General features: G+C 37.5%; 1 protein-coding gene across 2 annotated transcripts in view; it reads right to left on the reverse strand.

Moving 5' to 3' along the window:
* LOC129004020 (polymerase delta-interacting protein 3-like) overlaps positions 1-10221 on the reverse strand; it is a 54804-nt gene extending 44583 nt beyond the window's left edge. The window contains exons 1-2 of one of the 2 annotated variants that reach the window (XM_054432429.1): positions 10039-10221; positions 2984-3212 (exon numbers count right to left, since the gene is read on the reverse strand). In XM_054432429.1, coding sequence (XP_054288404.1) covers positions 2984-3212; positions 10039-10109 — 300 coding nt within the window. In that variant the 5' untranslated portion in view covers positions 10110-10221. The remainder of the gene's footprint in view (positions 1-2983; positions 3213-10038) is intronic. The other variant, XM_054432512.1, reaches the window with a different exon arrangement.
* Between the last annotated feature and the right edge of the window lie 1993 nt (positions 10222-12214).

Raw genomic sequence — 12214 nt, forward strand, 5'->3', positions numbered from 1 at the left:
AATATTTCAATCAGGGAAGCCCTTTTATTATTATTATTTTTATCATAATGAAAAAAAAAAACAATAAACTAAAAAAATTATGTACTGAGATATCTGAAGAAAATTTGATTCTGAGGTTATTTAAACAATACAATAATTTGTTTTACATTGAAGCTTTTTAGGAACTTGTGTCCCTACAAGCCACTAGTGTTATTTAATACTGTACTTATTTTTTGATATTCGGGTATCGGAATAATTTGCTTAAGTAACAATGTTATGAATGAAACTGTTTATCTAATAAACAACTCATGTTGACATGTTATGTTAATGTGTAGTACGTTCCAAAAATGCATAAAAATTCATAGGCCCACGTGAGTACTAATAATTACGGTTATGAGGTATAATAGAACCAAGATACTTGTTCTTTAATTTTACTACTGTTATTCGTCTAGGAAACAAACGAGCACAGCTTGGAAACAACGTTCTCGTGAGGTGTTGAATAGCAACTGTTCTCATTCCATTCGGACTGCCGACTGCCGTTAGTTATATGATATCTGAAATACGATGTCATCTTGGAGAGAGGTGGAGGTGGGGGTTAAAGGGGAGCCTCTGCTTGCAGTTGAAGGGTGTATCAGAGGGTGTACAGTGTATACATTATATGTGAGGGAAACGGACACGGACATCGGTTCCCGCGGAGAATGTCATTTTATGTCACATGTCACACTGTGTACAAGTAAAAACTATCGCGTTCCTATCGGAAATTCCATGAAGAAGTTTTAAACTTTCCATTAGGGTTCCAAGGTCTCACTCACAATCACTTAATATTGATATTAAAATTATTCTCTGACATCGAACACGTTTTCGGTTGTATTTGGATCCGAGGTCCCGCACCAGGACCTCGAAACCAGCGGGGACCTCGGACCCACGGTGGAAAATCACATCGATCGCCTCGGAACCGGCCTTATACGCACGCACGCAAAAATTCACAAACTTTTAGATTTATAATATTAGTAAGATGAAACATTGACTATATATGTGGTATAAAGTCAATGGATGAAACTATTTATTGGCTAAGCTGAAATAAACAAAACAGAATCCTGAACACCAATGAAACTAACGATGTTATTTTAACACCAACATTAACTTATTTCTGCCGAACTTATTTAACTTATTTCTGCCGATTGCACGATGGTTTTTTATTACCAATTTAAACTGATGAAATTACTGTTATGGCCCAGCAACTATGCCAGTAACAAAAATTAAAGTATCCAATAGTCAATGATATAATATAAATGAAGATATTTTTTTAATATCTCCATAAAAAGACATGAGAGTTATTAAAACTATCACAAAGAATATTACAACTCTAAAAGTTGTTGCGTTATTGCCTGCCTGTATAGCCTTCATCTCTGGCGACGCAATGCCCGCCCGCATCTTAGACCTTCCGGGACTCGAATCTTAGACCTTCCGGGAATCGAATCTTAGACCTTCCGGGACTCGAATCTTAGACCTTCCGGGAATTAGACCTTCAGCAACTCTCATTTTACAAACATTTATTTTGAAAATATACATTGTGTGCCCAAGGTCTAAAACAGTATCAGTGGATGGGTTTTTTGCATTGACTGTCCTCCTAGACCTTCCGGGACTTAGACCTTCGACATACTGCCAGATTAGACCCTCAGCAACAAGTACAAACTGCAAAATGTGTGTCGAAGGTCTAATTAGACCTTCAGCAACACTCCCTTTCTCTTGATTGTACCAAACCGCCATATGTTTTTATTTTCCATGTGAACTCTTGCCTGAACCCACTCCCCGGGCGGGCGCAAAGAGGAGCAATCGATTTTGAAGGAAGTATTGTCTTTGGGTTAGAGAGAAGTGTGTCAAGTCTGATCAGAATATTCCTGTTCAAACACAAATCTGCTGGAGTCTTGCCCGATGCCAAAGGTGTTGCTCGATATCTGAACATTATGTTTTGCAGCTTTGTGGTAATTGAGGTTGGCTCATCGATAGCAGCAATAAGCCTTCTCTTTAAAGTTTATTTAGTTCCACCAGGCCATTTGTTGCAGGATGGTAAGGGGCAGTAAATTTTTATTTTTGGAAAATTCCACATTCTTTACAGTAGTTGATGAATTCTTCACTTTTGAATATAGTTGCATTGTCCGAGACCAAGAACGAGAGGAACCTATGGACCGAGAAAATGTTTTCAAGTAGTGCCATAGTCGTTGCTGAAGCACATTAGAAGAGGTGTACTTAATTGTTACAGTGATTCAGACTTTGATGGTGACTGTGAAACCAGGAGATCGACGACAGGACTACTGACTCTGTACGCAGGTGGAGCTATATCATGGATCAGCCAACGACAGCCTTCTATTCAACTTTCAACTACGGGAGCAGAGATTGTAGCTGCGAGTGAGGCGGCCAGGGATGAAATTTGGTTAAAGCATCCAAGTTCACTAACTGAACTTAACTAATACTAACTGAAGTTAACTTCATTAACTCAACTTAAAAGTACACCTGTGATCTTCGTAGACAATGAAGCTGCAATATGTCTAGCACAGAATCCAGAGCATCACAGAAGAACCAAACACATTGAAATAAAACACTTTTTCATTCGAGAACAAGTGACAGCAGGAAACCTTGAAGTGAAGAAAATTGACACAAGTGAACAACTAGCTGATTTGTTTACAAAACCTCTTCTTGGACCAAGGTCAACAGTTTTAAGACAGAAAATTGGACTGGCTTAAAGTTCCTATGAAGTCTCTAAGGAAGCATTAAGTAGGGGGAGTGTTGCATATAATAACTATTGGACTATAGTTATTATATTTAGTACTCTTTGACTTCCTTATGAGAATTCAAATGTCCAATTTAGTACATCATAAAGATTTTCCAGTAAAGTATTCTTTTAATTTCATTCTATTAAATTAACTTGTAACAATAGTGTTTTATAACACTATACAAAGCAGAGCTGGAACATCTAATAAAGAATATTACTTGTTATACCTACAATATTTTGTCTTTTTATCTTTGTCCTTGCGTCTGTTTGTTTGGCAATCTCTGCGAGTTTATATCTGGCATCTGTCATGCGCTGCCGGTTCTTCTGAATTATCTTCATTCTGGCATCCAATAGTTTTCCACCAGGATTCATGTTTCCACGACCCTGAGGAGGTTGTTGGGATTTGTCATTTCTTCCATTAACTCTTCCTCTGACAACTCCTTTATTGTTATTTGAAAGCCTTGAACAAAAACATATAAATTAGCCTCTGTGTAAGTCCAAAATAAATGTTCAAAACCCATAAAAATCATCTTTTGATATAGGCCTACCTGATAAAAGAAGCAGGTTTTATAATTGTTTAAAGAGATTTACCTTAGAGATTTAGATTTACCTTCCTAATCTAACCTAAGTTAAGTCCAAAACACTTAATACAGTCACAAATCCCCGTAAAAACCCGACCTACCTTCCCCACATGCCTAAATAAGAATGAAGTCGAGGATAAACAGCTACCTATTTGCTCTCCACAGTTCACATACAGACCTGTCCAGACCATCATATTTTACCAATGAACCTTCAAGGTAAATCTGAACTTTCTGGACTTTTCTTTTAAACCTTTCTAAACCATTCCTAAAATTCCAATAAACAATAAAATATCTTTAAAACACTATTTTGAGGCACGCAACAAATCGCACACAAATGAACAAGGAGCGGACCAGTGACTACTTAGGCCGGCCACAAACAGAACCAGGCAAGGCGGGGCGCGACAGGGCATTTTGCCCCGGGGCGTCTTGTGCAACGGGAATTGCACGGGCCCTTATGGAGCTCCACACACAGGACCGGGCGAGGCAGGGCACATCGAAAAGACGCCCCCGGGCGCCCTCAGGGCAAAATGCGAAGGTCTCCAAAATTATGCCCCGAGACAAGTCGCTGCCGGGCAGAACTTTATGCGCATGCGCGGTCACTTGATTTATTCCCTTACGGGCTAATTTTGATAAGGATTATTTTACAACTGATACAATTTACATACAAGACTGTAACAATTTATACAACCAAAGATTACACCCTTTGATAAGACTATGCAGTATTGATATTACTACAGTGGTTGAATAACTAATAATTTATCTTGGTATTGATAACTGAGGAAAGAGAGGGCCAACGTTCATATCTTAAGGGTTTCAAAAACCACTCCTCTGGAGGTATGACTTAGAATTTTGTTTTCTATTCTGCTCCCAAGTATAAAGTCAAATTTAAAAGTTGGCTAAATCGGCTCAAGGCTCAGAAATAAAAAATCCTATATTAATTTTCAGGTTTATGGGGGCTAAACTTTTTACTTGACGTGCCCTGTCTCATTCTGTGTGTGACAGCAACAAGACAGGGCGTCTCGTCGTGCCCCGACCCGCCTGGTTCTGTGTGTGGCCGGCCTTAACTTACTCATACTTAAGTGTAGTGTAACCAGCTGATTATTAATTTATTATGATTGTTTTTGTTTATTTTGTTAATGTTTTTTGATTAAGGATTGTCTGAGTTCGGCAACATAGTTATGTATTTGAACCTTGACCTCCACCTTGGAGATAGATCGTTCCTTTTGACCTAAATGTTAAACTTATGTCCTGGATTATAAAAGCTAGAACAGAGTTAATAAATCTTAACTATAAGCCCTGGATGGAAAATCAAATTTATGTTCACTATGTAATCTCAACCGGAATGAAACGGTGTACCAATTTATAGCAGAACAAACTGGGCAGGTCACCCTATTCATGCATAATAAAATGCATTGAAGATTACTGTTTATATACACACACACATTTCTCTAACAATATGAAATAAGTTAATAACAAATTTAGTAATATATATGATAAAACGAGAGCGAAAACTCACCTGCAACAACACGCAATGGTGAATACAAGGCACTTTGTGTATGAGACCTTGACAGTAGTGATGCACTTTTGTCGTCCACCAATGAGACTGAAACAACATGGCTGACCAATCGGAAACACGGAGACAACAGAAATGGCTTCCGGTCCCTGGAAAAGTAAAACCAACAAAATGACGGAGCGATGTACGATGCCGCAATATACGAAGTGCGATGTCGCTCCGCCATTTTGTTGGTTTTACTTTTCCAGGGACCGGAAGCCATTTCTGTTGTCTCCGTGTTTCCGATTGGTCAGCCATGTTGTTTCAGTCTCATTGGTGGAGTCATTGCGTACGGTGCTATTAGTGTTCCATTGTGTGAGTTTTTTACGTTAAACCTTTTATAGATTATAGTGTTTTGTGATTTGTTATTAATTGCATGTTGTATCATGACTTGACTGCTATACAGTGCATATTTTTTTACTACTACCCTCGGTAGTGTATTCCAACTTAGGTTGGGCGTTTGTGTATTGTTAGTTGTAATGTGTTAGTTAAGTTTTTTTTCACCTGAAGACGGGATCAGATTCCAGATCCCGAAACGTTGTGTATTGTTTTTTACATTCGTGATGGAAAATGTCCGCAATAAACCTTTGAACAGCATGTACATCAAATTAAAGGTCTTTACTAGCAGAATATAATGCCGCAAATTTGAAATCAAACGGACAACCGAGCCAAGAATGACAGTGGTTCAAAGATTCATTTAATTTGCATTGCTATTATACGCTTACTCCTCAGGGGGCACAGCCCTAGGAATCAGAAGAAAATTGTTAACGTAAGCATAGGTCGATATGCACATCAAATTAAAGGTCTTCACTAGTAGATTACAATGCCGTAAATTCAAGCTCAAAAGAACGCCTGAGTAAAAAATGGCAGTCGTTCAAAGATTCAAAATGGCTGATTCAAGAAATCTTTGAACGCCTGTCATTTTTTTCTCAGTTATCCGTTTAAGTTCAAATTTGCGGCATTAAATTCTGCTAGTAAAGACCTTTAATTTGATGTACATGTCAACCTATGCTTCTATTTAAGATTTCCTTCTGACTCCTTGCGGGACGTCCCCATGATATGACAGAAAATTGATAGTTCCATAAAAAAGTAGATTTTTAGGTGTGGTATTGATGTACCAAATCTTATTAATTTATCTGTTGTCGTTTAGAAAATATTAAACCGGTCCGGGACTTTTGGGACAGTCTGTATAATAAAATGAAAGTTCAGAATGTGATCTTTCGAATGGTGTATATACGTATTGTTCATATCAGAGTTGATTATGAGCGGTTTTTTCATCGTTAAAAAAATGTCGGCCTACACTAAGTAGCGTATTACGCTGGTGGCCATTCTAGGCTTCATGGCGAACGAGCGTATTACACTCGTTGGCCACTGCTAGGGTTAACTAATGTTGGCCTTGCTTGTGGAATAGGCTAGGCCTTATTGCCAATAAAGTAAGTTGCAGTAGGCCTAATTGAAAGTTGTAACAGAGTTAAAAATAGGGCCATCTACATTTAATGCCTAACCTTAAAATCAGATGGATTTTTATTAAAATCCATATTTTAACCCGGGGCCCTATTTTTGAAATGGTTGACAGTTGAGTCAATCGTCAGCACTCAACTCAACCAACAACATGATTTGGTATTTTTGAAACCCAACAGTTGGGAAGCGAGTTGGGAATCACTAGTTGAGAGACTCGTGGTGGAAATGTAGAGCATACGACCGTCAAAAATTCAGATGACGTTATTTTGAACCAATCACAATGCAGAGTTCTTGCGGACTTCGATTTAACCTCTTCTTACTCTAAAATCTGGCAGCTAATCTCAATCTGCCATATTTCGAGACACTGAGGTAAACTGTCAACTCCGTTCTTGAGAGATTGAGATTGAGGTTATGTCTTGCTTAATCTTAGTGATTGCAAAGTACCTTAACTTAAGTAATAAACTAAAGTAAACTAAATAAAGTAATAAACTTAAGTATAAAAAATAAAATTTACTATGGATGTTTGTTTTAGGGTGTAGCTAATTATAAGTTTAGGCATAGGCTGCACTTTACTTTAGGTCCTACACTCATCCTAAATACATTATTATTTGCTTTCTTCGTCTCTATTTCATCACCTTATTTTAGTTTCCTTCATCGGTTTGTTTTATGTTATTTTTAATTGTTTTTTATTTAGGTTAAAGCGGCTATTTGCCATTGCACTGAAAGCATATCGTAACTTAAATTAATTTGATCCCTTTATTAGGTGAATGGTATTGAAACAAACTAGGCCTATGATATTGTTTCTCTCTACCACAATCTTTAATACCTTAAATCATAGGTCTAATAACAATAATTATCTTATAATAAGTTCAATTAGTATGCCTAGTCTATTTCAAACATTCCAACAAGAATAAAACCCTTGATTAAATAGTCTAGTATTGACACAGTAAATAAAATTAAAATGTGATAATTCTACAGAAAACAATCGCATAATTGGGTGCTAATAAATTGACAACAAATACATAACCTCTAAATCGCAATTAGTAAATTAAAGCAATAACAAAACAATATGGCGTCGTCTCAAAAAGAGTAATTTTTTGCCGAAAGAGAGGAAGAAGAAAGTGCAGTCAACCTCCACTCAACAGCTCGATAGGTGTTGAGTAATTTTGGTTGTATAAGTCCACCGTCAACCGTTTCAAAAATACGAAACGATTGGAAATAGAATGACTCGACACTCAACTCAACAGTCAACCATTTCAAAAATAGGGCCCCCGGGTTGACTTCCGTATCTGGTAAGTTAATTCTGAGCAATTACTTGGTCAACCCCAAACTTTTTCATATTTTACTACGGTCATAAGGATGTTCTCAGAAAACAAGAAACATATAATTAAAGCCCCGCAAGGCCATCGTACAGGTTGCCAAGCGATAAGACCGAGCGATAAGAAGGTTCAAAGTCCACGTGATAACAGTGGCATGCAGAAGACGCGCGGAAGGCCAGTTGTGACAGTACCGTCATGTTAGGTTAGGTTCAAGGTGAATTCATGACATAACCTAACCTAACCTGACATAATCTTATTGATTATTTCATTCGATATATCGTTTGGTTAGTTAGGTTAGGTTAACCTTAAGAACTAATCAAACGATATATCAAATGAAACAATCGATTAATCGATCGATATTTTCATTCGAATGAGTGTAGGACCTAAAGTAAAGTGCATCCAACCTACCTAACCTTGCGGGGCTTGAATTAAAATTATAGGTTTCTTGTTTTCCGAGAACATCCTTATGACTGTAGTAAAATATGAAAAAGTTTAGGGTTGACCAAGTAATTGCTCAGAATTACCCCGTATCTGTTGTAACAAACAACCGAATGAAAATATCGATCAATATCGTTTGGTTAGTTAGGTAAAGGTTAACCTAACCTATTTAAGTTAACAAAACAATATATCAAATGAAACAATCAAATTTTCATTCGGTTGTTTGTGCCAACAGATACGGAAGTCTACCCTTAAGCTGTAACCTTAAAATCCATATTTTAACACCTGAGCTGTAACGTAGGCCTAGGCCTAACTAAAAAGCAGGCTCTACCTGCAGCTCAAAGTAGTCACTGTGGGTACAGTTTCTTAACTGGGCTATGCTAATATCGATTGAAACTATCAAATTGAAAATATTGATTAACCCTCCAAGTGTCTCTAGTTTTGGTCTTAATGTTCGCCCATTTATTGCGCAATCGCAGTGTTTTATTAAAATGTATCTTAGAAACTTCAAAACAATGCAAAGTAGGCCTATACTGTTTTATATATCATTTTGTTTGGAAAATTATGGGCTTCAATGTAACATATAAAACATTACAAAAAAATGTTCAACAATTTTTGTGAGGTGAACATTTCTCAAAAACTATAAAATAGGCTAAATGGAAAAAATTATGTTTGCGCTCAATAAATTGTTATAATGGCTGCACTTTACTTGACGTCCTACACTCATTTGAATGAAAATATCGATTAATCGATTGCTTTCAGATATATCGTTTGGTTAGTTAGGTAAGGTTAACCTAACCTAACTAACCAAACGATATATCGAATGAAAGAATCGAATGAAAATATTGAATCGAAAAAACCAATCGAATGAGTGTAGGACGTCAAGTAAAGTGCAGCCGTTATAATTTATAGGTCTACAAATATTTTAAAATAGCCACTTTGTTTAGAATTTTATGAGGATTCCAAAAATATAATAATATAAGGAAGTAGGTTTGCAAATAAATAAGTTATGGGCAAAAAACAGATTTCGGTACATAGCGTTTAGCTAAGAATGCATAGCCTAACCATAGCTAGGAATCTGGCTGATAATTTACATCGAACAATATCACTACCTACTTCTTCAGGATCATCAACCAGCCCTTCAAAATCACTTAAATCTTCTTATAATGCACCACATATATCACTACTTTTGATTTTTAACACTAAAACAATGATAAACGTAATAGGCCTAAAACACATCAGTCATCGGTGCGAGGTTAATCAAGCTGTTTACAAATACGCACGTCAGCTGTCTGCTACAATATTTTTGTAACTAAAATGAAAAGCGTATAGAAACGGACATCAGGAGAAAGCTCTGAATCTGCTGAAAAAAACGATACCTAACTCGATCCAGTTCAATCCGATTCAGTCAGTCCCAGAGCCGTCGCCGTAAACAGTGTTTGTGAGTCGCAAAAGCGACACATAACACTACAGCGGATGTGTTATGAGTCGCTTTTACGACACATAACACTCGGAGGGTTAATAATCGATATTTTTAAATATATCTATTATAAATTTAACTATCATAACCTAACCTAAACAACCAAACTTGCTGATAATGAAAAAAATCGCATGAAAGTTTACTAATCAAATCGATAGTTTCAATCGATATTAGCATAGCCCAGTTAAGAAACTGTACCAGTAACTGTTAGTAGGGCATCACAATGCTAGGCCTATCACTAAAATATTTTGAAATTTAAAATAGTAAGAGGGCAAACATTTTGTCCATAGCATCCTGCCTGAATTTTCTTCAACGAATTTATACTTTTAAGGCTTGGCTTACTGCCTATGAATTATGAAAGTCTACCCCTACTTTACATGATTGGGCATAAACCTAACCCCAACTTAAAACATATTAGCCTAGGCCTAATGTAGACCAAAGAATGGCCTGCTTACCTTTTAGGCTGGATTCCAGACAATTTTCTGATCTTTTTTATCTTTATTATCTCTTCCAAGCTTAATTCCATAGTCTAAGTTAAGATATTATATTCAGCATAAGTTATTTCAATGACTCTAAACCAAACTAACCTTATAGCATAGCCTACCTACTATTTTTAAACAGACAGACTTGATTTGGTTGGATTTGATTTTAGATGGAGTGTGATGACTCGACGTTCTGTACCCACGAGCATCTCAGCTTGCGCAAAGCTCTTGGAGCACTTTCCGAGGTAACTGTTACTTCCTAGGGTGCGTACACAAAGAACGCCGGTTGCCGGCGCCGGCAAACCGGCAGCTTGCTCCTCGTGCTTATAAGCGCGGCAAAAGCTTGAAGCCGTACATAAAGAAAGCTGGTAACAAGCGTGACAAGTCAGTTCACTTTGAGCAGTGTCAAAGATGTCTTCGTCTAGTGATGATGTGTTTTTGGCGGAGAGTGTTCATGTAAAACTATTGCAAAGGAGGAAAGTCGGTGTTCATGTTATTAATAGACATAGGAAGAAACTTGGTGAATACCATCACTTGTTTCCGCAACTAAAAGGTGACCCACAACGGTTCTACACATACATGAGAATTCAGTAGCTATCTCCATCCAACACTTATCTACATACACACTGTTCGCGTGAAACTTCTCCCGTTTATCCCAAATCGCCTTATTTTGATAAACTTTGGAAATTAAATCATCTGTATCAACCATCGCGCTATGACACCCACCAACTGCACAGTACAGAGACCACTCGCGGACTGAGCCGGTTGCCGGGTTCTCTTCATACTTGTTTGCCGGTTGACGCCGGCAGCTCGCGCTTGTTGCGCTTGTTGAGCCGGCACCGGCGTTTACTGTGTACGGGCACACTTGAAACCATGTTAAGTTCTTCTCGAGCCGGGACGCGCTTACAGCGGCCGGTTTGCCGGCGCCGGCAACCGGCGTTCTTTGTGTACGCACCCATAGTTCTTCTCGAGCCGGGACGCGCTTACATCGGCCGGTTTGCCGGCGCCGGCAACCGGCGTTCTTTGTGTACGCACCCGATTATTTTACACCAAAGTGTTTAAGTTTTAGTGAATTTCCCAATAGGGGAATAGCTACCGTAGGTGGCATGGTAAGACCTAGACTGGGGACCGATTTACTTTTTCATTTTGATGTCCCCAGAGAGCCAAAAACACTATTCGTTCAAATTTTTACAACAAAAAGTCTACACACACATTCGACATTTAGAGCCTAACTCAGGCCTACCCTTATAAATAGATAAGTTATTAATTTAAATTTTTTAAAGGCAAGGCAATAACTCAACTGAAAGGCCCAACTAACTTAAAATAAACCTTGACCTGCCACTACCAAAACTGCAATCTTACGAATTCACACTCAACTCAACCTAACCTATTAAAAATCACTCTTTCTTGAGGAATCCGAAAATATAGGTTAAGTGAACATTTAAAACTTCATAAATAGTTCATGCACGCAAAACATTTAATTAATTGCCAATACTTAATAACAAAATAAGCTTCAGCACCCTCAAATTTTCATAATCATAAAACACCTTTAAGGCAGCTCAAGTCAAAACCAATAAAACCAAGTAAACAATAGTATATTTCATCACTCCTTAACGAAAGTAACTATTTTCGATAACAGCTGACATCAATGAAAGTAGTAGTTTCCCAAGCTCTAATTTAGGGCGAGGGAAAATCGATCAGCTGATTTTCCCTCGCTCTAAATTTACTTTCCCTCGCTCTCAATTAGTTCTCCATTTATTCACTACGCGCGCTAGTGTTTTGTTACGGTTTATTTTAATGATTTTAATCAGCTGTATGTATTTTTAAAAGTTGTGTTATTCTTTTATTTTGATGTTTAAACAAAATTTATTGAGAAATATACGTATGTTTCTTTTTAGAAGATTTTATTTTATTTTGATGTTCAATCAAATTAATTGAGAAATAAAATTGTTTTAATATTACTGAGGTCTGCTATTCTGTGTTTGTGTATTTTTGCGTCGTGATGAAAAGTATCGTTCATAACTCGTACCGAAAGTTATTATCCGGCGCTTACTATTTCATTACTAGGACCGAAAGTGGCATTTTCCGTCGCGCGCTCAAGTTTTTGTGTGAGGCGAAGCCGAACACAGGGAACCCCAATTTCACGTGC

Source organism: Macrosteles quadrilineatus, unplaced genomic scaffold, assembly GCF_028750875.1.
Source record: "Macrosteles quadrilineatus isolate MER2022 unplaced genomic scaffold, UCM_ALF_1.0 Scaffold_1__1_contigs__length_201487025, whole genome shotgun sequence".
Taxonomy (NCBI): domain Eukaryota; kingdom Metazoa; phylum Arthropoda; class Insecta; order Hemiptera; family Cicadellidae; genus Macrosteles; species Macrosteles quadrilineatus.